General features: G+C 48.8%; 1 protein-coding gene across 3 annotated transcripts in view; it reads right to left on the bottom strand.

The window, feature by feature from the left end:
• LOC126518541 (uncharacterized) overlaps positions 1 to 21,963 on the bottom strand; it is a 208,812-nt gene that overhangs the window by 30,463 nt on the left and 156,386 nt on the right. For all 3 annotated transcript variants that reach the window (XM_050168325.3, XM_050168329.3, XM_055065304.2), the window contains exons 3-7: positions 6,243 to 6,412; positions 4,412 to 4,517; positions 3,538 to 3,638; positions 2,242 to 2,403; positions 1,740 to 1,833 (exon numbers count right to left, since the gene is read on the bottom strand). In XM_050168325.3, the coding sequence (XP_050024282.1) occupies positions 1,740 to 1,833; positions 2,242 to 2,403; positions 3,538 to 3,638; positions 4,412 to 4,517; positions 6,243 to 6,412 (633 nt within the window). The remainder of the gene's footprint in view (positions 1 to 1,739; positions 1,834 to 2,241; positions 2,404 to 3,537; positions 3,639 to 4,411; positions 4,518 to 6,242; positions 6,413 to 21,963) is intronic.

The following is a 21,963-nucleotide window of genomic DNA, read 5'->3' on the forward strand; positions in this document are numbered from 1 at the left end:
CCTATATTTGCTTGGACATGATGGGGCGTGCCACATCGGACTGTAGAGCAACTCATAATTCTGTTTGGACTATGTTTTATATGTCGAAGTTATATGTACAAGGTTAACTTTATATGAATTAAAGATGTTGACAATTCAAATGAAATTATGTGGCCCCTAGACATCCACTTCAACTGTTTTGAATTTTCTGTCCACATAGAATCTGAAATGTAGGTTTTTCACTCTAAGAGGTAGTCAAGCATTTCGGTTACATTATGGACAGCTGCGCAACTTTGCAACATGGCCATCAGTCATATCGCCAGGTGAATGCTCCATCATGCATGTGCAACAACACCTAAATACAGCTACAAATGTGTCAAGCTAGCGAAAATGAGATCAACTAAGTGATCACAACCCTGAAGAAAAATATTAAGACACCAACAGAAATCAACAAAAAAAGCTACCCCTTTACAGGGCAGTAAGCACAATTATCACATGCATAAAAGCCAACATATATTAAAGTAAATGCCTTCAAGCAAACGTTCGTGTTTCTCCTGCTTTGAAACTGCATACATACCGTATTTACTCACAAAATGATCACACTTTCTTGTAAAAAAAATTGACACAAATTCAGGGGTGCGATCATAACGCGGGTTAAATTTCCCACAAAAAGAAACATTTTCTTTTTTCATCCTGCATTTGCTGCGGGATGACAAGCAGGTGGCTGCCGCCACCCGCCGCTGTCAGTGCGGGACACCAAAACAAAAATGGCGGCCGGCGGAGCAAGCTGAACGCGATTTTTCTTCTTGCGAGTACATTACGCACATTGAAACAGTTTCTTCCGTATCAGTAATGAATAATATCACTAATATCAGCAAGTTTGCGACAATAACGTAGCCATGTACACTTTGAGGGGACGGAAACAGAGATGGGCGCGCTTATCTGGCAGTGACATAGAAACACATGGCGGGCATGCTGCGGAAACTGCGGCATTTGTCTTCACTGCTATCTTAATACGGCACATTTCCGCTAAGGGTGGGCGAATATCTCAGCTGTGTTACAAGTGCGGGCGTATGAATAGGGTACACTTCTAACATATCAGTGTAAATGTGCCCACTGTCGTTGCCGCTCGCGATTTGTTGCGTGCCCACAAGTGCAGACGAGAAGAAGCGAAAGGCGCCCTTTATGTTGTTGTTGTTAACCAAAACTATTATGAAGTCTACAAATAATAAAGCCGAGGCAAGTTTGGTTGTAGCTTTTTTTTTTTAATGGAAGTGCGGAAAGTGATGAAAGGAATGAAATGGGGCATCTGCTTAAGAATGTTAGGTGTGTGCAGACTGCTTGGTACGTCTTCAAGAGTCGTTCGTGTAGCATTCGACAGATGGCAAGCACGATCATCATTAGCTAGACTTGGCACACGACATATCGCTGCGACAAATTCCGGGGGCGATCATTACACAGGAAGGAAAAAAATTCGAATTTTGACGACAAAAGTCAGGGGTGCGATCACTATGCGAGTGCGATCATTATGCAAGTAAATACGGTAGTTCGAACGAAATGTGCTATTTTTGTGAGGTTTAAAGAAATGGAGGCTTTAACAAAAAGCAGCATATCACTTATCAGAGATACCACAATGTGGCCAAATGTCATGTAATATGTTCAAGGAAAAAAACACATTTCGACGATTACTAGCAGCAGTACATCAGTCTCAAGATTATCAAATGTGCAAGGCAGTTGAACACAAAAGCACAGACACTTACGGATGAAATCAGCTGGGTTAAAATGCTGCTGGATTTGAAGACCTATGCTGCTGAAGAAGTCAACTACTTTGTTGACGTCACCATAGTAGGCTGTCTGCAAAGCAAAGGTTCCACAATTATCTCACTAGATTGAAACATTGAGATAGCTCTCGCCAATGGGAGATATGACAATGAGAATCTGTTTATTTGAGAAACATTTTACACATGCTGTAACAGGAGTGCCCAGATTAATCTTCACCGCCTGAGCTTTTTAAATGCGCGTTGAGATATAAATTTGCAAGCATTATTGCATTTTGCCTCGATTGGGATGGAGCCACAATGAATGGGAAATGAATTGACAAGCACATGCTTGGCAACAGAGCACCGCTGCCATTAAGCAGCTACAGAGGGTGCCAGGATTTCTGCACTCTGTCTCAGTCACAAAACATACAGCAATAAGCTTTGCTGCTTTCTTGTGAATACAGTAATAACGAACACCAGTAACAAGCTTAGGAGCACCAACCTGGCCATTGCAGAGCAAGAGAAGCTTGTCGAACATGTAGAATATCTGGCTAGAGGGTTGATGCACGGTAATGACGAGGGTCTTGTTTTCTCTGTGGGCATACTCCTTCAAGGTCGACATGAGTGAATGCGCTGTGCTGGAGTCCAGACCTGAGGTGGGTTCCTGCACCAATTGAACAAGTTTTCCAGTTTAAAGGGGTTCTCAAGGCCTCGTAGGCAACTCCTAAGATCTGAAATTGTTTGCAAGCTGAGACATTATGCATGTGCAAAAGTGTGAAAGTTAGGCTAGTTGATTAAACACCAACGTTCTAAACAACAGCCCTAGCTACAAGAATGTAAGAATACATGCAAGACAGATGCTGACGTTTGTCTGGTATTTTCATGGTACTGAAAGGCCGACTTGCAAACGTGGACAGAAGTAGAATGAGAAAGGCAACACAAATGTGTACATGAAAAAGGCGGGAAAATGTGTTAGCCAACATGACACTACTATGAGCTGCGTGTCATCAGGCAAAAAATATGTCTTCCTATGGTCCTGTAGTTAGAGCTGTGTTTCATAATCATGCAGTGCTTTTCCTATTGTCTCCACACTCTTGCTGCCATCCACTCTACCTTTTCACCCACATAACAATTGCTAACCCCCTAAAGTGATAAAATATATGAGAAAAATACCAAGGTCTACAAAAATATCTGGAACCTTCCACATAGCTATTAAGCACATTATACAGTGCAACATGCTCTAACATCCCATATCAAGTTATTCCAAGTCAAATTTAGTGTAACATCCCAAGTGAAAGCAGACGAAATGAAAAAGTGAATGGCTAACCAATTTCTTCCTGGAAGATTGGCTAACCATCCACTTCATTTACTTAACTCGCATTTGTTTTATTTAGTACCTTCTTAGTAAACCAATAGGCAGCGGAGATCGTCCTTTACTTTTGTCATTCCATCAGCTTTTTTTATTTCATTGTTCCTTCATTTTAATAGTTTGACTTTAGTGTTTATATCACGTGCCCCATCAATAAATTTTAATTGCATGTCTCCATATTATGCGTGCACTAACTGCAAGTCAGCATAGTATGTGTGTGTGTGTGCCTTTCATGTAGTGCTGCGAGTGCCATCGTTGGCTTGTGCTTCTAGAAATTAGAGCCCGTTGAAGACTGCTGAAGATGCAGTATTACTAGTTGCTAAATCATCACAGTTTACAAGATTTCAGACTCTGGAAATGGAGGAAACAGGCATGTTAACTGAAGAGAAAAACAAAAACAAAAATTAAGCATCACTTGTGTATACTCACATCAATGAGCATGACAGTGGGATTCGTGAGCAGCTCGCAGGCTATGCTCGCACGCTTCTTCTCGCCACCAGACAAGCCACGCTTCATCACATCGCCTATTACTGTGCAGGAAAAAAAGATACAAGCACAATAGTTGTCAATACTTATCTTAATGCAGAATGTTCTGGAATCTCTCTGAAAGTAAAGCAGTTCTTTCATACACAACTGATGCCCAACAGTGCATCCACATTAAGAACAAATTGCGTTCACTTTTATTCCAAGTGTTAAGCTTGGCAGTTAATCATGTCTGTTTGCAGAACACAGTGTCAAGTTTTTACAAATTTTACATGCAGTTACCTCTAGTCATGTCATTTTCTTGTTTGTATATACATGCCAGAAAGACAACATAATTCATTAGCCAATTCCCATTTCTCAATCGAGCGAATGTCACCAGAATCCAGGGGGGCTACAATACCAAGTCAATTATCCCTGAAAAAGATTTCTGTATGCGATATCCATACGTAAAACAATATTATGGGGTTTAACATGCCAAAGCTACCCAAGGACTACGAGAGACGTTGTAATGGACACTCCAGGGGCTCAACATCCTGGAGTTCTTTAGCATGACCTAGCTAAGTCTAAGTATACTTCATTCAGCTGCAATTTCATGTGGCTTTATCCACGTAAAATCGCACCCACAACCTCATGTTCAGCAGCACAGCACCAAAGCCACTGGGCCACTATGGAAGCTCTGCAATATTCTCGAATTTAGGTCGTGCATTACCTGCTCCAGCCCCAATCATGACACAGTAAAGGCAGTTTGTGTAAAAATAATTGCCAGATCAGTTTCTCTTTTTCCCTGTTTGTTTTCAGAAGTTAAGGCTTGCTTTCTTACTTGTGTCTTGACACCTTGAGAGGTCCAGGACGTCAATGATTTGGTTGACATGTTCCATCTTCTCATGGTACGACATGCTTTCGGGGAGCCGCAACTGTGCTGTGTACTGGAAGAAATTTTTTTTTAGGTTAGCACGTTTCACACTGCAGGAGGAATATCAAGTTGGGATTTTTGCATATTGATGTCAAACATACTAATTCTTACTCTTTCACATGCTTTTTGGAGTACTTCCGAACAAAGTAAAAATTTTACAGCAGTTTGCTAGACATACTTTATGGCAGCTTTAAAAACACGAGTGCCATTCGTAATGGCCCTTTAAGAATCCTCTTTGTATGTTTAGGGTGCATTACATTCCTCAACGAGTGTGTGTGCAAAAAATTCCAGCATTCTGTAGTAATATTTTGAAATTCAATGCCACACCTAATCTGTTCTGTGCTAGTTCTTAGCAGAAATATAAAAACAGTTACTTGTATTCTTTTGTTTGTTTGTTTCTTGTTTTCCTTACTCTGGCAAATACACACACTAGATGGACTTGGAGACTGAATTTTCATCCATTCAGCCGCTCAAGGAAAAGGGATGTCGTAACTCTTACTTTCATGGCTTGTTAAATCTTAGTACACTTGCAATCAGAGAGAGATGACAAGATAGGAGTATGCTTCACAGGCAGGACAGGGATTTGATCCTCCTTAAGTTGAAGAGCCCCTTCTGATCAGGCAATCCCAAGTTGGCCACTCTGAGCAAGTTTGAATACTTTAACACATGAGGATTAAAATGTTGTGACTGGCTTGAGTTATACATTGTTATGTCTTCTGTTTCCATTTCTACGTCCAACTTTATCTTTTGATCTTTGTTACTTTTTTGCCTCTAACAACGTATCACGTCTGCACATTATACGCCCATGCATGTTTTCAAGATCGAACTTGCATGTAAACTCTACTGTTAAAAGAAATGTTGGAGTTATGTCAATGTCAATGTGAAAGAATGCATGTGCCTTACAGAAACTGCATAATTTACATGACTGCCTTATTGTTATGACTGGTTCGTTTTACCTCATTTTTCGTCCATCATGCAACAGTTGTTAATTGCTGTAAATCATGTTGCGACGTCGGTTACTTGAACCTCGATCAGTGTTACTACTAGGTAACATGGTGTTGGCAGGCCGCAGGCGTCCGGGAGACTAACGCGACCAAGCAAGGGCGAGACGATTTCTAGTGCGAGACTTGCACTGTTTATTCCATGGTAACGAAGTAGGAAAGAAAGAAGAGAATAACAAAAAAAGATACGTTGCGGGGCTGCTTAAATAGGCCCGCTAAATTCGTAGGCGGGATTTTGCTCATGCCAACGTCACATAGCATGTGCCAAGTCCAGTCAGTGATTGGCGGCTGCTCCCTCTCTCCTAGGCGATGTTGCATGTGCTTGCCTCCGCTTGTGGTAACCCATGGGTCTCGTTCGGTTCGAGAAAGGAGAGCCTCCCCTTGACTCACACAGTTCATGAAAGGCGTCCCTCACCCACCACGTCAAGCACACACACAGAGGGGTGCGTTATCACTGCGGTGCGCTATTCAGGCCGGGAAACACCTGAGACACCCATAGGAATTTGGGATCTACCCTGCGCTTTCCAATTAGACATCGTTTTTTGATAACCCAATTTGCACTGGGTGCTTCACGCCAATCATAACAGTAGGTATGTAACATTAGTTGTCATTATATCCAGCTACCTTATAACAGTGTCCCTCAATCCTGTTAATCTTGTCTTTATAAAAAAAGGAACATGCAGCAATGCTTCCCATCAAAACAACCAGTATACACCAAACAGCATGAAGCCACTCACATTGAGTGTCTGCCTGAGTGTGAGGTCTGGAAAGAATATGTCTTGCTGGAGGACATAACAGATGCGCCTGCGAAGCTGCTTGTTCAGTGGCTCACTGTTGAGTAGAACAACACCAGAGTCCATGCGGATGCGACCAGCCAAGGCATTCAGAAGGGTTGTCTTGCCAGAGCCTGCATGAGCACCGAAAGAGAATAAGGTTATTCACATTTCTGTACCAATGGCTTAGAAGGTTCGAAAATAGACCCATAGCGAACTCACAATGAAGCATTGGCTAAACGAAACTTAATAGGCCGGCACGAGGCATATATGCCTTTGGTGTGTTGTGCGCTGTTTACTAAAATAGAAACTGAGTGGTTGGCAAGATGAAGTGACGAGCCGTAAGCGTATCGTATTACGAGCACGACGCATACGATGCGTGCGATAAAAAGAGTGTCTTCACATTTGCGTCTTCAAGTAGACGCATACAGCGCACGCACAGCTTGCACGCATATCACCAACTCCTCTATTTCCGACCAGTTCGTTTGCGCTGCTCCTGAAAAGCAAGTTCTGCCACACGACAACAACGTCGTGCAGTGAAACCCGCTTGCGGTATAGGTACACCAGTACTGAACGCGCGGACTCGCGTGTTCTTGGCGACACGGTACGGCAGTATCCGCGACAAGACGTACGGTTTGAAGAACACAGTACAGTTTTCAGAGAAAAGTTGGCGGGTCATTTTTCAAGAGGCAATCACGGTAGCGACGCGTGTTGCTCCTGGTAACCGGAAGGTGTAGGAAGCGAAACGAATTGGTAACAACCAGAAACCTATTTCGGGTGCATCTTCAGTGCGGCGCCGATACGCTCCTCTCGCATCGCGCTAAACCAGCGCTGCTGCGCTCGGGGGCCGGCATGCATTCTCAGCCGGACGTACGCGCTAAATACGTCACATGTAGTTTGCGATTTTGTTCTCCAACCATATCAGAGCTCCGCGGTGCTCGAGAAATCGCCATACTATACCGTACCAAAAAAGGCCCTACTACTGCTGCTCGTATCATCGGAGATGTGAACATCCCGTAGTTTCAGCAGTGGCAACCTACCGCTCCTTAACGTTTGCATACGGCGGCATGACTGAGAGCGCGACAACTTCTTAGCCGGCAAAGTATGCATACCGGAAGAGCTACGTGTGCTGCTGTTTAGAATTTGTTAACAGTTCAGTTCAGGCTGACGGCTTAAAAATGAAAAGAAATGCAGATTTTGTTTTCGCGTTCTAATAAGATGTAGATTTTATTTTCACGCCCTAATGCCCGCCAAACCGGCCGGCGGGTCGATTTTGCTGATTACTATCGGCAGTTGCGCAAAAAAGACGAAGAAGCAAAAAAAAAGGAAAAGAAACAAAACTCGGCGACTGAGCAGATAACCAGATCTCAGGAGAAATGAGGAGCAGCAGTAATTGCATTATTAAGGAAAATCATCATCGTCAATAACAACAGCCAGAAATAACGCCGTCACAGGAACGAAGAAGAAAGAAAACGCGGTACTGCCCACACAGAAAATAAAAAGAAAGTCTGGAGCTTTGAACACGACGCAGTGACATCCAAGATAGAGAAAGACGAAAGTGGCCAGTGTGACGAGCTGATTTCCGTACTCTTATCTCATCGAGAGAAAAAATAAGGAAGCCATTCGACGTGGGCGCGAACACATTTCGCCGTATTCTGAAATACATCCGGTACGACTGCCACGGGGTCACAAGAGCCGCTAAAGGGACAAGGTACCAGTATACCGTAGCCATGCGAGTAAGGCACGCTTATTCACGCCTGCAAACACTCCAGTTTTCGAGACGTGTCTCACCAGCTCCTTGCAGCGCATCGAAGGCTAGGGCTCGTGTCATCCAATCAGTAATAAGAGAGCCGGCTGAGTGTTAAAGAAGGGAGGATCGAGCTCGCCCATTGTGCGCTGCTAATCCTTCGTCAAGTTTCCATTCGAGTGGCATCGCGGTGAGTACCATCAGAGTCGGACAATGGAGAAGCCCCTCTTTTGGTTTTGGTGCAGCCTTGCTGTGCTACAGGGCCCTTCCCAAACCAACATAAAAGGATTGACGTGTGCGCAAGCATAAGTCCTCGGCCTAGCGCAAAACATCAAGTGTAGGAATCCTTGCAGAAAGCAGACGCCTATCGATTCCAGTGCTTCTGCAGCAGGAGTTTCTTCGAGGACACATGCGCTTTGCTGCCAGAGTGCCGGTTCATCCGTTTGCTTTAGATAGCGGTCCTGTGGCACGGAGCTTGCTCCCGCTGAATTATCAAAGCCCTTCTATGCCGACGGAACCACCGTGGACAATTCCTTCGTGGTCCATTGTCACTTTCTTGCCTGGCTTCAAGAGCAAGAGAAATACTCCTGGTGCAGCGCTGACATATGTTGCTCTAGAGCATTTCAACACCAGCTACAGCATTCAGCGTCATATTTACACTGACGGCTCCGCTACGCCTACATCATCTACCATTGGTGTGTGGATCCCGTCTGCGAGTGTTACTACCTCTGCCACTCTTTGCGGCCTCACTTCAACTACAGCCACTGAACTAGCTGCACTGCGGACCGCTTTGAATACATCATCGACCAGAGAGCCGAGTCTTGGGCCATCTTCACCGATTCGGAGCGGCCCTGCAGTCCCTGAACTCTCCACGCATGCAGGAACAGCTCGTAATGGACATCAGGCGGCTATGCAGTAAAGCCTGCAAACTGCATCACAGCTTTGTGCTGCAGTGGTTACGAGCCCAGTGCGGAATACGGATTCCACACTTCCTCATAACGGATCGTACATTGGCCGTATGGAACTCGGGGTCTTGAATCAAGCCCTTCAACCAAGACATCACGCCACTGAATGCCAGGAGCCGCCTCACCCGAAGTTTCAGCAAATGTATTGCACCGGTAGTATGCCGACAGTAGGAAAGTTAGGGGCAGCAGGTCTAAGCATTTACGCGCATCAATAACACCATTCTGAGTGACACTTTGAATAGGTTCAAGGCACGAACTCGCCTAAACGAACTTATGTGATGCATCTGTTGCAGACTTGAATGATCTCCAGTGGAGTGAAGAAGGAAGGAATTAATTTATTGAAAAAAAAAAGAAAACTACGCGTAGTAGGCAATAATAAAATTACTTGATATACACCCAAACTATGTTTAGCTAAGCCTGTTTGTTAGAGCGGGGACGCCGTGGCGCGAGACGCAATACAAGCTTAAAGAGTGTATGTTTTGTACTTTCCAGCCACAAGTGTGTTTCTCTGCCCTCGCGAAGAAACGAAAGGGTATTAAGTTGTGGTCGATGCAACCACCGTCGCCTGGCAGCTAGCGGAGGTCGACAACCCCGACCCGTGCAACGTAGGAAACATCCGAAGAAAAAGAAAAAAAGAATATTGCGAAATCCACCAGGAAGCGCTCGCTCGAAATGAGACGTGGGAAGGCGCCATGAAGCGGCACAAGTGAAACATAAACAAGCTCGTCTGCTGCCAATGCTCAGAGAAAACAGACGAGACGGCCGCGTTTAAAAAAGAAACGGAGATGAGGAGCTAGCAGACGACGCGCCGCGATGCCAACGAACATGTGCCCGGCCGCTCGTCTGCCGTCGGTGTTCCATAACCGTCACCCGCTCCTCTCTTCATGGGAGACCAAACCTTTCGGTCCGTGGTGGGCAGCACCAGCCGTCCTTCCGTGTTTACCCTCCACTCGGAACGTACGTCTCACTTTCCAACGAAAAACGCGAGCTTTTTGTCAGACTTTTTTTTTATCCTAGTCTCTTGTCTTTACTGCGAGCTGTCTGTCGAACACGTGCGCTTTCCAGAGCTTCCATCAATAACGACGGTGTGACACTCCACCGCACACCGGAAGCGTGACTTTATTTTTATTTTGCCGATAGTGACTCGGGTGTGTGTGCGTGTGTGACCCGTAAATGTGCCCCTTTTGAAGCACGCCCGAAAGCGGGTTACAAGTTGTAGGCGCTCGCATCGAGGACGTCGTTTGAGAGAGCTGGCGTGAGAAAGTGCCGAGAAATTTACTTGGGTTATGTCCGACACGCTACACGCACGAACGGCGGACGGCTTCCGAATTCGCGTGTAATGTGGGGCTTGTTCGCACGAGACCAATATTTAGGAGAGTTCGAATAGCAAAATTTCCGAGTTGAATACGAATGTTCAAGGAATACAACCTTCGGCTCTCGAAATCGAATATTTTGTCATTTCTAAACAAAGTAAAAGATGAAGTTTTCGCGGAGTCAATTCGGTTCAAAAATAAAGAAATGTTGGAAGGTAACGTTAACACGTAGTTGAACTCGACGATAGACTGCCTTGCGGCCTGGGCGAGTAGGGGATCACGATGGGGCGCACGAACCCTATGATTTATTGTGAGAGCAGCGCTGGAGTGAAAACGTTTGATCGACGTCAAGTAGAGGTTGAATCGGCTCACAAATTTTTCTCATCAGTTATCAACTTACCAACATCATCACTACAATCACATCGCCATCACAATCATCACAAACGTCATTATCATCATCATCAGAGAAGCTCGGAATAGCAAGGTCCATCGTCGTTATCACCATCATCACCAGCAGCAGCTGTTGCTTTGTCGTTATGCTTCACCTCTCTTCGAGATCGACCCACGAAAGACACTGCCTCCAGAAATAGATCTTACATATATTATCTGGCCACGTATGTAATAGCAGTCGCGCTTGAACCCCCGGCCAACTACGGAGCTCGATAATAAGACCTCGAAATAACTGCAAAGCAGTTGTTTCGCTATACATGAAAACGATAAGTGATGTACAAGGGAACAGCGCGTCACCAGACGCACGCACAGTGTTGTGTTCGCTAAAGAAGATGTATGATACTAGATACAGCGGCGCACATCATTTTAAACGGGTGCAAACAAGGTGAGGCAGGTCACACCACCACAAGTCCAGACCACGAATTCGTATTATACAGGCTACACAAACGCGAGCCATTCTTGTTGAATGAATGGACATAACTCAGGTAAGTTATCTGCCCCGTGCGTTCGCCTATGTAACTGGTGTCTCTGCGCAGCAAACGTTGCTCTCCTTAAACAATCATTCGGAACAGTTCTCGCTTCTATCGTACCCTCTTCCTCGAAACTCCAGTAAGCGCTAATTGTTATCCACTATATTCGAAAGAAACGAATATTCGACAAATTCCAGTAGTGAATTCTCGAACTGAACACGAACCGAATAGGATACATTATTAGATTCGTATTAGGAATTTCGTATATTCGCACATCCCTACTGATAACATTGCCAGTATTCCCAAAGTCGTTTAGAATGATGAGCGGTATCGAACATGACCCCGGACACTATACCACATCGCGATTGAGACTCAGGTGGCGGAAGTGTTCGGGCAGAACCCTTGTCGTGTGCCGCTGTGTGCGCGCTGAGCGATATCTCGTTTCTCAAAGCGCTGCGTCTAAAGCTCGGGGGGGGGGGGGGGGGGGGGATACTGGCGGGGCAAAACGGAAAAGAAACAGGCTGACCTGCACACACAACGGTTAAGCCGCTGAACTCGCCTGAACTACAAGTTAGCCAAGCTGAATATCACGCGAAGAGATGTACGAAAGGAGTGTCCGTGACCGCAGACATATGCTAAGTGCATGCACGCGATTTCCCGCCCCGAGACGAGCATTCCAGCGGCGAGCCGGAGGGAAGTTTCGCGCCCATCACTTAACGTCAAGCGGAGAGATGGATGTCCTTCGTCAAGCCGACGAAGGACATATGTCCTTCGTCGGCACCCATATGGCGCGCGCGCGCACGCACACACACAGTTGGGCACCGGAAATGTGGATAGGGCGTGACTCAATAAAAATCAGGAGTGCTAGCCACGCCACCCGCTGAACTGCGACCGAACAGACTTGCATTCCTTGAGTGAGGGCATCGCGTGTGGTTGTCCAGCGGCATGCCAAGCTCGTCCACGCATCATGGCCAGGGGCGTAGCCAGGGAGAGGGCACACCGGGCACGTGCTCCCTTCCCCTTTCCCGAAATATACGTTCTAAGACGTCTAAGATACATCTAAATATATGTCTATGTGCTCCCGGATTGATACGCCGTTCGGAATGCGGTCAGAAACCGAACCCACGACCTCGTGCGCAGCAGTGCGCGCTGCTGCTGTGTACACCTGCTGCCCCAGCGCGGCAAGTAAAGATGAGCGTTAACTAGCTGCCCAATTTTTCTTCCCTATTATTCGCGAAACCAGCATACTCGGAGATTACTAATTTAGAGGTATTTCTTGGGTATTTAACACTCCCAGGGTTCTACTAGGACACATAAATACCCAAGAAAGTGGACGGGAAAACGACGCCGCAGTAGCTCAATTGGTAGAGCATCGCACGCGAAATGAGAAGGTTGTGGGTTCGGTTCCCACCTGCGGCAAGTTGTTTTTTCATCCACTTTAACTTCCATTAATTTATCGTTTCTTTATTTCATTTATTAAGCACAAATAATTTCCCCTATGTTGTCCTTGGTGTCAGTGTTTGTTGGCTTCTTATGATATGACTAATAAAAATCGGGCCCCTCGGTTAACCCCCTTTCTTCTCGTTGATTATATATATATATACATATGGGGTTCGGAAAGCTGGTCCGTCCCTTCTAATCCGTAATAAATAATTCAGTCAAATCAGATGAGACAAACACCAGTCCTCTGAGATACCGCTTGTTTGACCACTTCCATGTCTCCATATCTCTGCGTACTTCTGTCTCGTTCGGTATACTCTGTATATTTATAAAGTGCCACTCCAACCGTCTGGGTCAGTGGAACTGCTGAGTCCCTGCGCTGAACGGCAGAATGGCACGGCCGGCGCATGCTCTCTCCGCTGTCTCCAGCGCGCGAGGAAGGACGGATGCGACACAGCGGAAGATGAGGGGTGAGCACCAGACCGGGAGGCGGCGGTATACGACCAACAGAAGGAGGAAACGAGGTCGGCACACCGCAGATGCGGCCGCCGCCGCCACAAAACGAAGCGGCGCGCGCAACGCACACACGTATGGTAGTCCGTGAAGAGGCTCCTTCCTTGCAGGACGGGGGGATCTTAGTGGCAAGAGCGAGCGAGGCGGCATGTTTTGGCTGTTTTGGTCGGGTGGCCGTAGTAGAGGACCCGTCCTAAGCGGCGCGCTGGCGCTGGCTGCTTCGCGCTTTTGTCTTTTGGGTGGTTGTTCTTTCATCCCCCGCATATGGGGGAAGTGGGGAGAGGAAAAAAGGGGGGAGGCGCTAGCGGCACCGTCCTTGACCCGCTTCTCGACTTATCGCCCCGGCGGCTGCTTGCGCGGCGGCGCTCAAGAAAGAGCACGCCCCGGCCTGCCAAACGGAGAAGCGGTCTTTCCCGGCGACGTCGAGTGATGTGCCATGCTGTCGAGCCGGACCGCCACTGGCTTCCCCCATCGCGCGAGGGGAGCAACAACTCGCCTTACAGGACTGCTTGCTCCCCCCCCCCCCCCCTCAATAAAAGTAAGCGAGTGCTACACGTTCGTAAAACGTTAAGGCGAAAGCCTGCTTGCACACTTGGCACACTTTCTGTCGCGATTAAGATACGTTTGTGAAGAATTTTGTGGAAACTGTCCACCGGAGCGCACGACAAAGCTCACCGAAATCGCCGCGCCTACTGGTTAGTTAGGGCCAGTGCCGTCAGCGCCTTCGCAGAGGGAGGGGCAGGACGGGAACGCTGGCATGATGAGCGGCATCGGAGCCAGCTGCGGAAGACGACGACGAGCGAGCGGGCGAGCAGTGGCATGAGCGCGTCTCTGTGACCAGACGTGCGCAATCAGGCACGCACTAGTCACACCCTTAGTAATCCAGAACCGTGGAACAGCCATGGCATCAGGGAAGCTATGGAGCCTACATGCAAGTAGGCTCCATAGGCTCCAAGTAGGCTCCAAGCGTGCTCGTATCGCACCCCGGAGGTCTGGGTTCGATTCCCACTCGGACAGAAATATACGAAATTTTCTTTTCAAAGCCATTAATTGAATTAGTTTACAGGACCCTCCCTGAGAAATATGACGTCAATCCGAGTATTTGTTGACGTGATTTTACTCTTTGCGGCGTCGGCCATTTTTCGTCAAGGCGCAGTGTGGCCAAGGCAGTGTCACCGCCAACCTTTGTAACAGTTGCCACTGGCGCATTATCAGGATCAAGCGTATGAAACGCGTGCACAGACGCGTAAACGGTGAGTGTGCCTCTGCTTCATAACTCGGGGTTCAGCTTTGACTGAAGCAGCGCGCGCAATATATGAGATGGAACAAAGGCTAGACAACGTGCTGTCTTTCGTGTTTTGTGTGCTGTTTCGAATATGAATCAGCTCCAGTAAAACGAAATTAGAGCCCTGCTGTGTTGGCGTTGCTTACTTTCCCGGAACGCGTCCATCCACGCGTTGGACAGCGTATTGCAACTAAGAAGTCGTCTTGACTTGGCTGACTTGGCATCGACAGTGCGCTGGACAAGTGCCGCGTACGCCACACGCTATCGCTCTACTGGGCGCATTAAAGTCCGGCACTAGTTGAAAAGTGAGGATGCCATCTCCTTAAGGAGACTACACTGCCGAAATGTACTACAGCGGAAGAAAAGGTTGATGCGCAGCGGGCTGCCCCCACCAAACTGATCCACAGGGAGACTGTAGATTAAAGCCCAAAGGGGTCTGGTCACTATTCTAGTTGAGATCGGCTCTTCAGCGAGCATGTCCGCAATGAGAGTGCGGGCGAGGTGCAAGAGAGACCGCGACAGTTTTTTTTTAAATAATAAAACAGCGCAAGCACTGTAACAAATGGAGCTTGAGTAGACCACGTAATGCGAACGGCAGATAACCGGTGATCTATTTGAGTTACAGCATTGGTGCAAACAGAAGGGGCGCGCGGTCGAGGCTGCCAGGCCTCTAAGTGGTGTGATGAAGTTGGGAAACTTGCAGGCACCGGGTGGTGTCACAGCTGACGCGAGACATGGGTTGCTGAAGATCGCTGAGAGAGGCCCTGCGCCTGCAGTGGACATTATGATCGCAATTGATATGATCATATTCTAGTATTCTAATTCACACTAAGAGAAAAAAGAACAGCGCTGGGCAGGTCATGTAATGCGCAGGTTAGATAACCGTTGGACCACTAGGGTTACAGAATGGATACCAAGAGAAAGGAAACGCAGTAGAGGACGGCAGAAGACTAGGATGAAATGAGGAAATTCGCGGGTGCTAGTTGGAATCGGTTAACGCAGGACATGGGTAATTAGAGATCGCAGGGAGAGGCCTTCGTCCTGCAGTGAACATAAAATAGGAGGCGGCTGCTGCTGATGATGATGCGATTATAATGATGATGCGATTATGATAATGGTGCGATTATGATAATGGTGCGATTATGATAATGGTGCGATGACGATGAAGATACGACGACGACGATGATGATTATGATGATGACGACGACGGACAATCGGCTCTTCAGCGAGCATGTCCGCAATGAGAGTGCGGGCGAGGTGCAAGAGAGACCGCGACAGTTTTCTTTTTTTTTTATAATAAAACAGCGCAAGCACTAACAACCTATGAAACTTAACGTACCAAGGCCTGTGAGAGGCGCCGAAGAAGGGAACCCCAGATTGACAAAGAAAACAGGGCAAAGCTTACTCGCTAGGCATTTTGCGACAATACCGCGCGGGCTCACTCAATAGCGAACTCCTCGCGTTGAATCGCGAGGGGTTCGCTATTATTCGCATCATCCTAAGGCAAATTCCATTCCCAGCACACTGAGCCAGTCTCGCGAAAAAGGAAAGATCCAACAACCAACGATCCAACGGAGGAGAAGGAAGGGAATAGAAAAGAGGAAGCCGAGCCATCTTGACTCTGTCAGCCAGATATCCGACGTTTATTTGCACCGCGGGCTAACGAGAACGTGCGTAAACGGGGCTTTTCGAGACCCATTTGACGTCAACGCCCGGGAAGCGAGTGTACAACAGCCTGCGCAGACACTAATGAAGAAAAATGTGAAAACAAAACGACAGCAAAGAAGCAAACACAGTCGCGTGCATCGCGAACGAAAGCACAATGGGCCGAGAGGGGTGGAGTCGCAGCCCAGTGCGCGGCGCGCATGAAGGGGAGAGCACAGCAGCTTGGCCCGCACTTGCAAGCGCACAGGCCCTGCACGGTGCCAAGGGCGAAGGATTGTTCGGCTCGAGTGAACCAGCTGTTCAACAACGCGGCCAGGCGTACACTGCTGCTGATAGCGGAGCTACCGCGCTGCCCCGGGGCGCTGCACGGCTTGCTTCAGCACGCCTCGGGGCTGATTGATGGCGCCTTGGAACAACAAGCCGCGTAGAGATGAATGGCTCCATTCGCGTGTACTGTTGTACGCGTAGGGTATATAGCGAGCCGAACTCTCCGTTGGGAGGGGAGTACTTAAACGGTATTTATGGGAGGGGAGAGTGCGGTCGTTGCTTGAAAACGAAACGAGGAGGAGGAATGAGATGCCTGGCGCGCAGCGTCTGCAGAAGCCGACCACAAAAGTGTACGGGCCACTGGTCTGCGAAAAAAAAAAAAAAAAAAAAAAAAAAAAAAAAAAAAATCCGCGAAGCCTACAGGCACAGAGCCTCAAAACTGAAATTTAAAGTTTCAATCTGCAGTAGTTTCTGCGACCTACGTAGCGATCCGTTAAATTAGAATTGCCGTGCTTACTTAAAACATGTGTTCCGCGAGAAATATTGCCTTGGAGAAAGCGCCGGTTGTTGCTATCCCGGCTATACACCGCACCGGGCCGGCCTGAAACAGCTGCGACTCGTTTTTTCACGTATTTGCTCCGAGGCAGCACCAAAAAAGAGACGCGTGTAAAAAAAGAACATATTTGATGCAATAGCACGCTATTTTCCGAAGTTCCCACTCGACATAACCTTTCTTCCTTTACACGCTACGCCGCCGACCTTGATGCACCACAACCGCTTCCAGTTTCCTCTTCCCAACTTTTTCCACGAAACGCACCCCGTTCGACCTTTTTCTATACTCGATCCTTCTTTCCGATGAACAAAAAGATAAAAATTGGGCGAATACGTCCGGTCGGTGGGATCCCATTTTTCAGGAAAAAAAAGGAACCTTGAACACCGAGGTTACAACAGCATCGCTCGCAACAGACACAAGAGATTAGTTGTACGACCGAGAGAACGGTTTTCGAGCGAGTGTATAACCTTGGATTTCGGCTGAAGCCAGTCCCGATTTTTGCATGGTCGGAAAGCCGGGCCAAATAATAATAACGACGAGGCAAACGAGAATTGAACGAGACGTGCAACCGATTCACGCACATATCGGGAGGGGGGGGGGGGGGTGAGAGAGAAATGGGACAAGGTCACACTCGATTCGGAAATGGGGTAGACTGCGTGTCGGGTCGGGGTAAAGAAAGCTTCTAAAAGGCCTAAACTCGGGGACGATATAGAAGGGGAAAGAAATTGAGGGACGATGAACGCAAAGTTGCGCGTGAGATATAGTATAAAGGGTGAAAAAGCGGGAAAAAAAGGCTCCGCTCCTGTCAGAGGAAGGACGCAGCCGGTACGCTGTATATAGCATGCAAACGCGTCGCCCGTAACCTGAGCGACGCGCTGCACCGCGTGAGAGAGAGTAGGGAATCGTGGAGCGGTGTTTGGGGCTCGGCGTTTCAAGCACCGCGAAGGGACGCTCAACATCCGTTCACGGGATGTTGCAGCAAGGTCGACTGATGCGCGGTATCACGTGTAACAATAGAAGGAGTTTCCATTTTTGACACAATTGTGGGAAAAATCGGAAACGCCGTAGAGCGGTGTAGAGAGCAGGCTTTCCCCATCATAACATTGTCATCGCGAGTGCGCCGAAAGAGATTCAACAAGGTCAAAGATATACACAAGGAGGCTTCACCAAAGGAAGCAGCTTTCGGCGATGCTGGTATTCTACAATGAAGTAATTAATGAGATATCAGCGCGCGCGAACTATACGCGTAAACTCTACAAAAGCTGCGGTACCACACTTAAAGTAAGGCTGCAGACTAAACTTCCTGTGAGCATCACACATACACACTCCGCAGATATTTAGCAACTGCAGCCTGTAGCCCTTGGTTATAACCCATGCTTAAAGAGCGTCTCGTTTCAGGCTTTGTAGCCTTCGGCTGTCTTGTCCTTTCATACCGCTAACGAGGCATATACAGACAATGACCAAAAGAAGAATCGATGCGCACCGCCAGTAATTAAGTAAAGGCCCGTGTGTTTCATTCGTTATAGTAAGGCAATAACTTGTCATTTACCACCACTTCTTCAAATAGGCCTCTGGTCGACATTCACCGCATGTTCTCCCCATCTCGCGTCACCACTTTGACCGGGAAACGCAACAGATCGCTGGCTGTGCTTTGGTTCATTTGCAACGTTTAACTTTGCGTCAGAACCCAGTATCTCACGTATCATCCGGGCATACCTACCGCAAGCAACATGAGGGGTCAATGATTAAGCGAGTGCGACGGTATATGACGAACAAGTTTTCGACACGCATGTCGGTCACGCGTTTATTTGGACACTACAGCGGCTGCGACATACGTGATGTTCTCTCGCCTTCGTTAGTTGAGCTTATAATAAGCGAGCTTGAGACGCTTGACCTCTTAAGGCCAGGACAGAGAAGTGGCGAATCGGTGACTGCCAGACTGGGCATGACCAGCGGGGGTGCCAGCGCGCGCAGATAATGCAATGAGGAGCAGGGCGGCTGGAAACTGGGGCAACCGCTGCGAAACCAACTGCCGCAGCGCGAGCAACGCCCTTCCGAGCAATGGTCGGCGGCGGAAAGCGCCGCGTCAGATTACTTTCTCTCGGATAATTGGTTTCCTTTATTCCTCGCTTCCGTCGTTCTCGGCGGACTTCGTTCTCTATCCCAGGCACCCTCCCATCTATGCTTTCTCGAAGCAGTGTACTATGCAGGGCGGCGTGTTCTCCGCTGCTCGTTAAACTTTCACTGTCGGCCACGACCCAGGGAAGCTGGAGGTGGGGGAGAAATTAGAACGGGGAAGCGACTACCGCATATATCTCTCGAAACAAACTGCGAAGACACGCGCGCGCGAGCGAGCGAGCGGGCGAGAGAGAGAGAGAGAGAGAGAGATATGCGCCCGACCGCTTATTTTCCCGTAACGTCCCGGCCCGCCGCTGTTCACCGCTCCCTCGTCCGTCGCGTGAGTGCACCCACATCAAGAAACGAACGACGCTCAGCGTGTGTGTGCGCGCGCGTTTAATAAAAAAACGCGATTTGGAGAGGGCACGTGCGCTTCATCGGGGCGGGGTCAGAAGTGAGGAGGATTTAGTTGATTGAGAAGCCGAACAAGGGGAGAGATTAGCGGGAATGAACAACAGAAGGAAGTAGTCTTGGGCGTGATGCCGACAGAAGGAGTCCAGAGAGGGCCTCAGAGGATGCGCGGCTCCCTTTTGCCCCTCTATATATTCCTAGGTGGAACTGGGGTGAGGGGGAAGAGCTCAGTAGTGTTCGTTTGTGTGAGCCAGTAAGCGTACCGTCGAGTCCATGAGAATGAGGTCGAAGATGGAGAAAAAGGAACGCACTCGATCAGCCAGCCGGGACTGTGGGAGTAACTAACAAATGGAGAGAAGAAAGAAAACATACATAGGGGAAGGCGCCTTTTCTTCCGTCCCAAAGCACGCGGAAGACCATATGCTGCTATGCATAGAGACGGTACTATGCGAACATCTGAGAAAGAACGCGCTACAGGAGGGGGAAAGTGAGCTATACTTGAAAGGGAAAGTGACCTGGCTTTCCCTGCTGTTCCCCGCACAAGTACATGGGGATGAGTGACCCGTTTCATTTTTCTTTCCCACTTTATGGAAAGAAGCGAGACAGCAGCAACGTGTATGTGTACCTCATATAGGGTCTCGTGCGAAAGCGCTTAAGTGAAGAGTTAGCCTACTTTCGTACCGCAACGCCAGCTTTATTTTATTTTTCCTAGGGGAAGAGGCAGAGATGGAGGGCGAGAAGCACTAAATTAAGTATTCAAATTTATTAGAGCGCGCCGTAGAGTCTCGTAGGCCGGATATACCGCAGAACAAAAGCGAATAAAGTGAAAGCAAAGTTAAGAAAGGTGACAAAGATGGATAAAATAAAAAGCCAGGGGTCGATGCCAGGAAGGGGGACGGGAGGCCATTGAAGGCTCGAATGAAACGCGGAAGTAGTCGCTCGCGAGGACCACGGTAGAAAGTGTGTCGGAAAAACTTTGGGCTCAACTCTCGCAGCGGTGCGTTTAGTTTACACGTACGGGCCTTCTGCCGGTTCCTTCCCCTCCCAGCCTCCCCATCGTACGGCTCCTCTCTCCCGACCCGGCGGCACCTTTTGATTAGGGCGTGGCATCTGCACAACAAAAGCTCCGCCGCGTCGACGGGCCCCCGGAAGGCGTAGGCAAAGCCTAGTAGTAGTACCCGGGACGACGCGAAAGCGAGCTCGCTCGCTTCCCGCTTCTCTCCTTCCCGACACCGTCGTAACAGCGCGTTCTTACACTCAGTGTTTATTCAATCTCGAGCATTCTCCTCCGTCTGCTCTGTCGCCAGCCATCTGTCTGGACCGACGAGACAGGGCTGCCGACGGAGGAGTTGCGACGGGTGAAGGCTTCCCCTTCAAGCGTTCTCTTTTTACCTTTTCTTTATCAACCGCGTCACTCACGATTTCTTCGAAAGGCTCGTAGTATAATAAAGCGCATGCACACGGCACATAGTTGCGCTCTTCATTGGATGACACCTCAACTTCCTATGTGTCCGCGCACCTCGAAAAGTCCATCTCGCATACGCTCGGGTTCCCTCGCAAAGTCGTCCTTCGGAGGTGGGTGTCCCCATTTCCCTGCACTTACCGCGATGGAATGCGAAGGAGAAAATGGGAAAGCAAAGGCGCCTGTTGTCGCTTCTTGTCGGGCGCCGTTCGGTCTCGACGGAGACTCGCTTCGCTTGTCGGGACCGCTGTGCTGGGTGCGGGATTCTTCGGCTTCGTAGCACGCGCCGCCATGCCCCCCCCCCCCCCCCCCCCCCTCCCCATCCTTCTCTACGCTATCCCCCTCATCACTTTACCTCCTCCTTCAGCCGCTATCGCCTATTTTGGTTCTCCAACGTCTAAAAGACAGCAAACAAACAAAATGGCGGTGAAGAACGTTAGAAGGGGGCATGAAGCGCCAAAAAAAGAAGAAAAGATTCCGTTCACTTTCGGCGCGCGTGCTCGCGAGGTAAGAGAAGCAGACGACACAGAGGAGCGGTTCGTCTGCTACGAGCAGAAGGAAAGGCGGGGGGAAGGGGGGGGGGACGCTATTGCAGGGGGGCTGCCCCACGGTTTGAGAATCAGGTCGACCGGCGGCTGCGAAGAGCGCGCGGGCGCCGCTGCCCCCGCTGCTTCTTTCTTTTCGAAGGCGAAAGTGCCGGCACGCCGCTCCCCACTATCGAACGCCGCATCGACAAACAGGAAAACAAAAATAACGCGACTACACAGCGACGACCACCGTGCCGTCTGCCTAGCCCGCCTGCAGACTGTGCGCGCCTCCCATCGCAATCTGCCTGGGCGCCCACTACCGTCCATCCTCCTCTTTCCGCCAAACAACGGTAATGTAGGCGCGTACGCGCGCGCGAGCTTGCACGCGCAGGGTTTACAGGAAGGAGCCCGTGACGGATAAGGGCCGTTCAGATAAAGAAAATGGCGTCGACGGCGGAGGCCAGCAGACGACGCCCGGGTTGTGTGTGCCGAATTCTCG

The sequence above is a fragment of the Dermacentor andersoni genome, chromosome 3, assembly GCF_023375885.2.
Source record: "Dermacentor andersoni chromosome 3, qqDerAnde1_hic_scaffold, whole genome shotgun sequence".
NCBI classification, from domain to species: Eukaryota; Metazoa; Arthropoda; class Arachnida; order Ixodida; family Ixodidae; genus Dermacentor; species Dermacentor andersoni.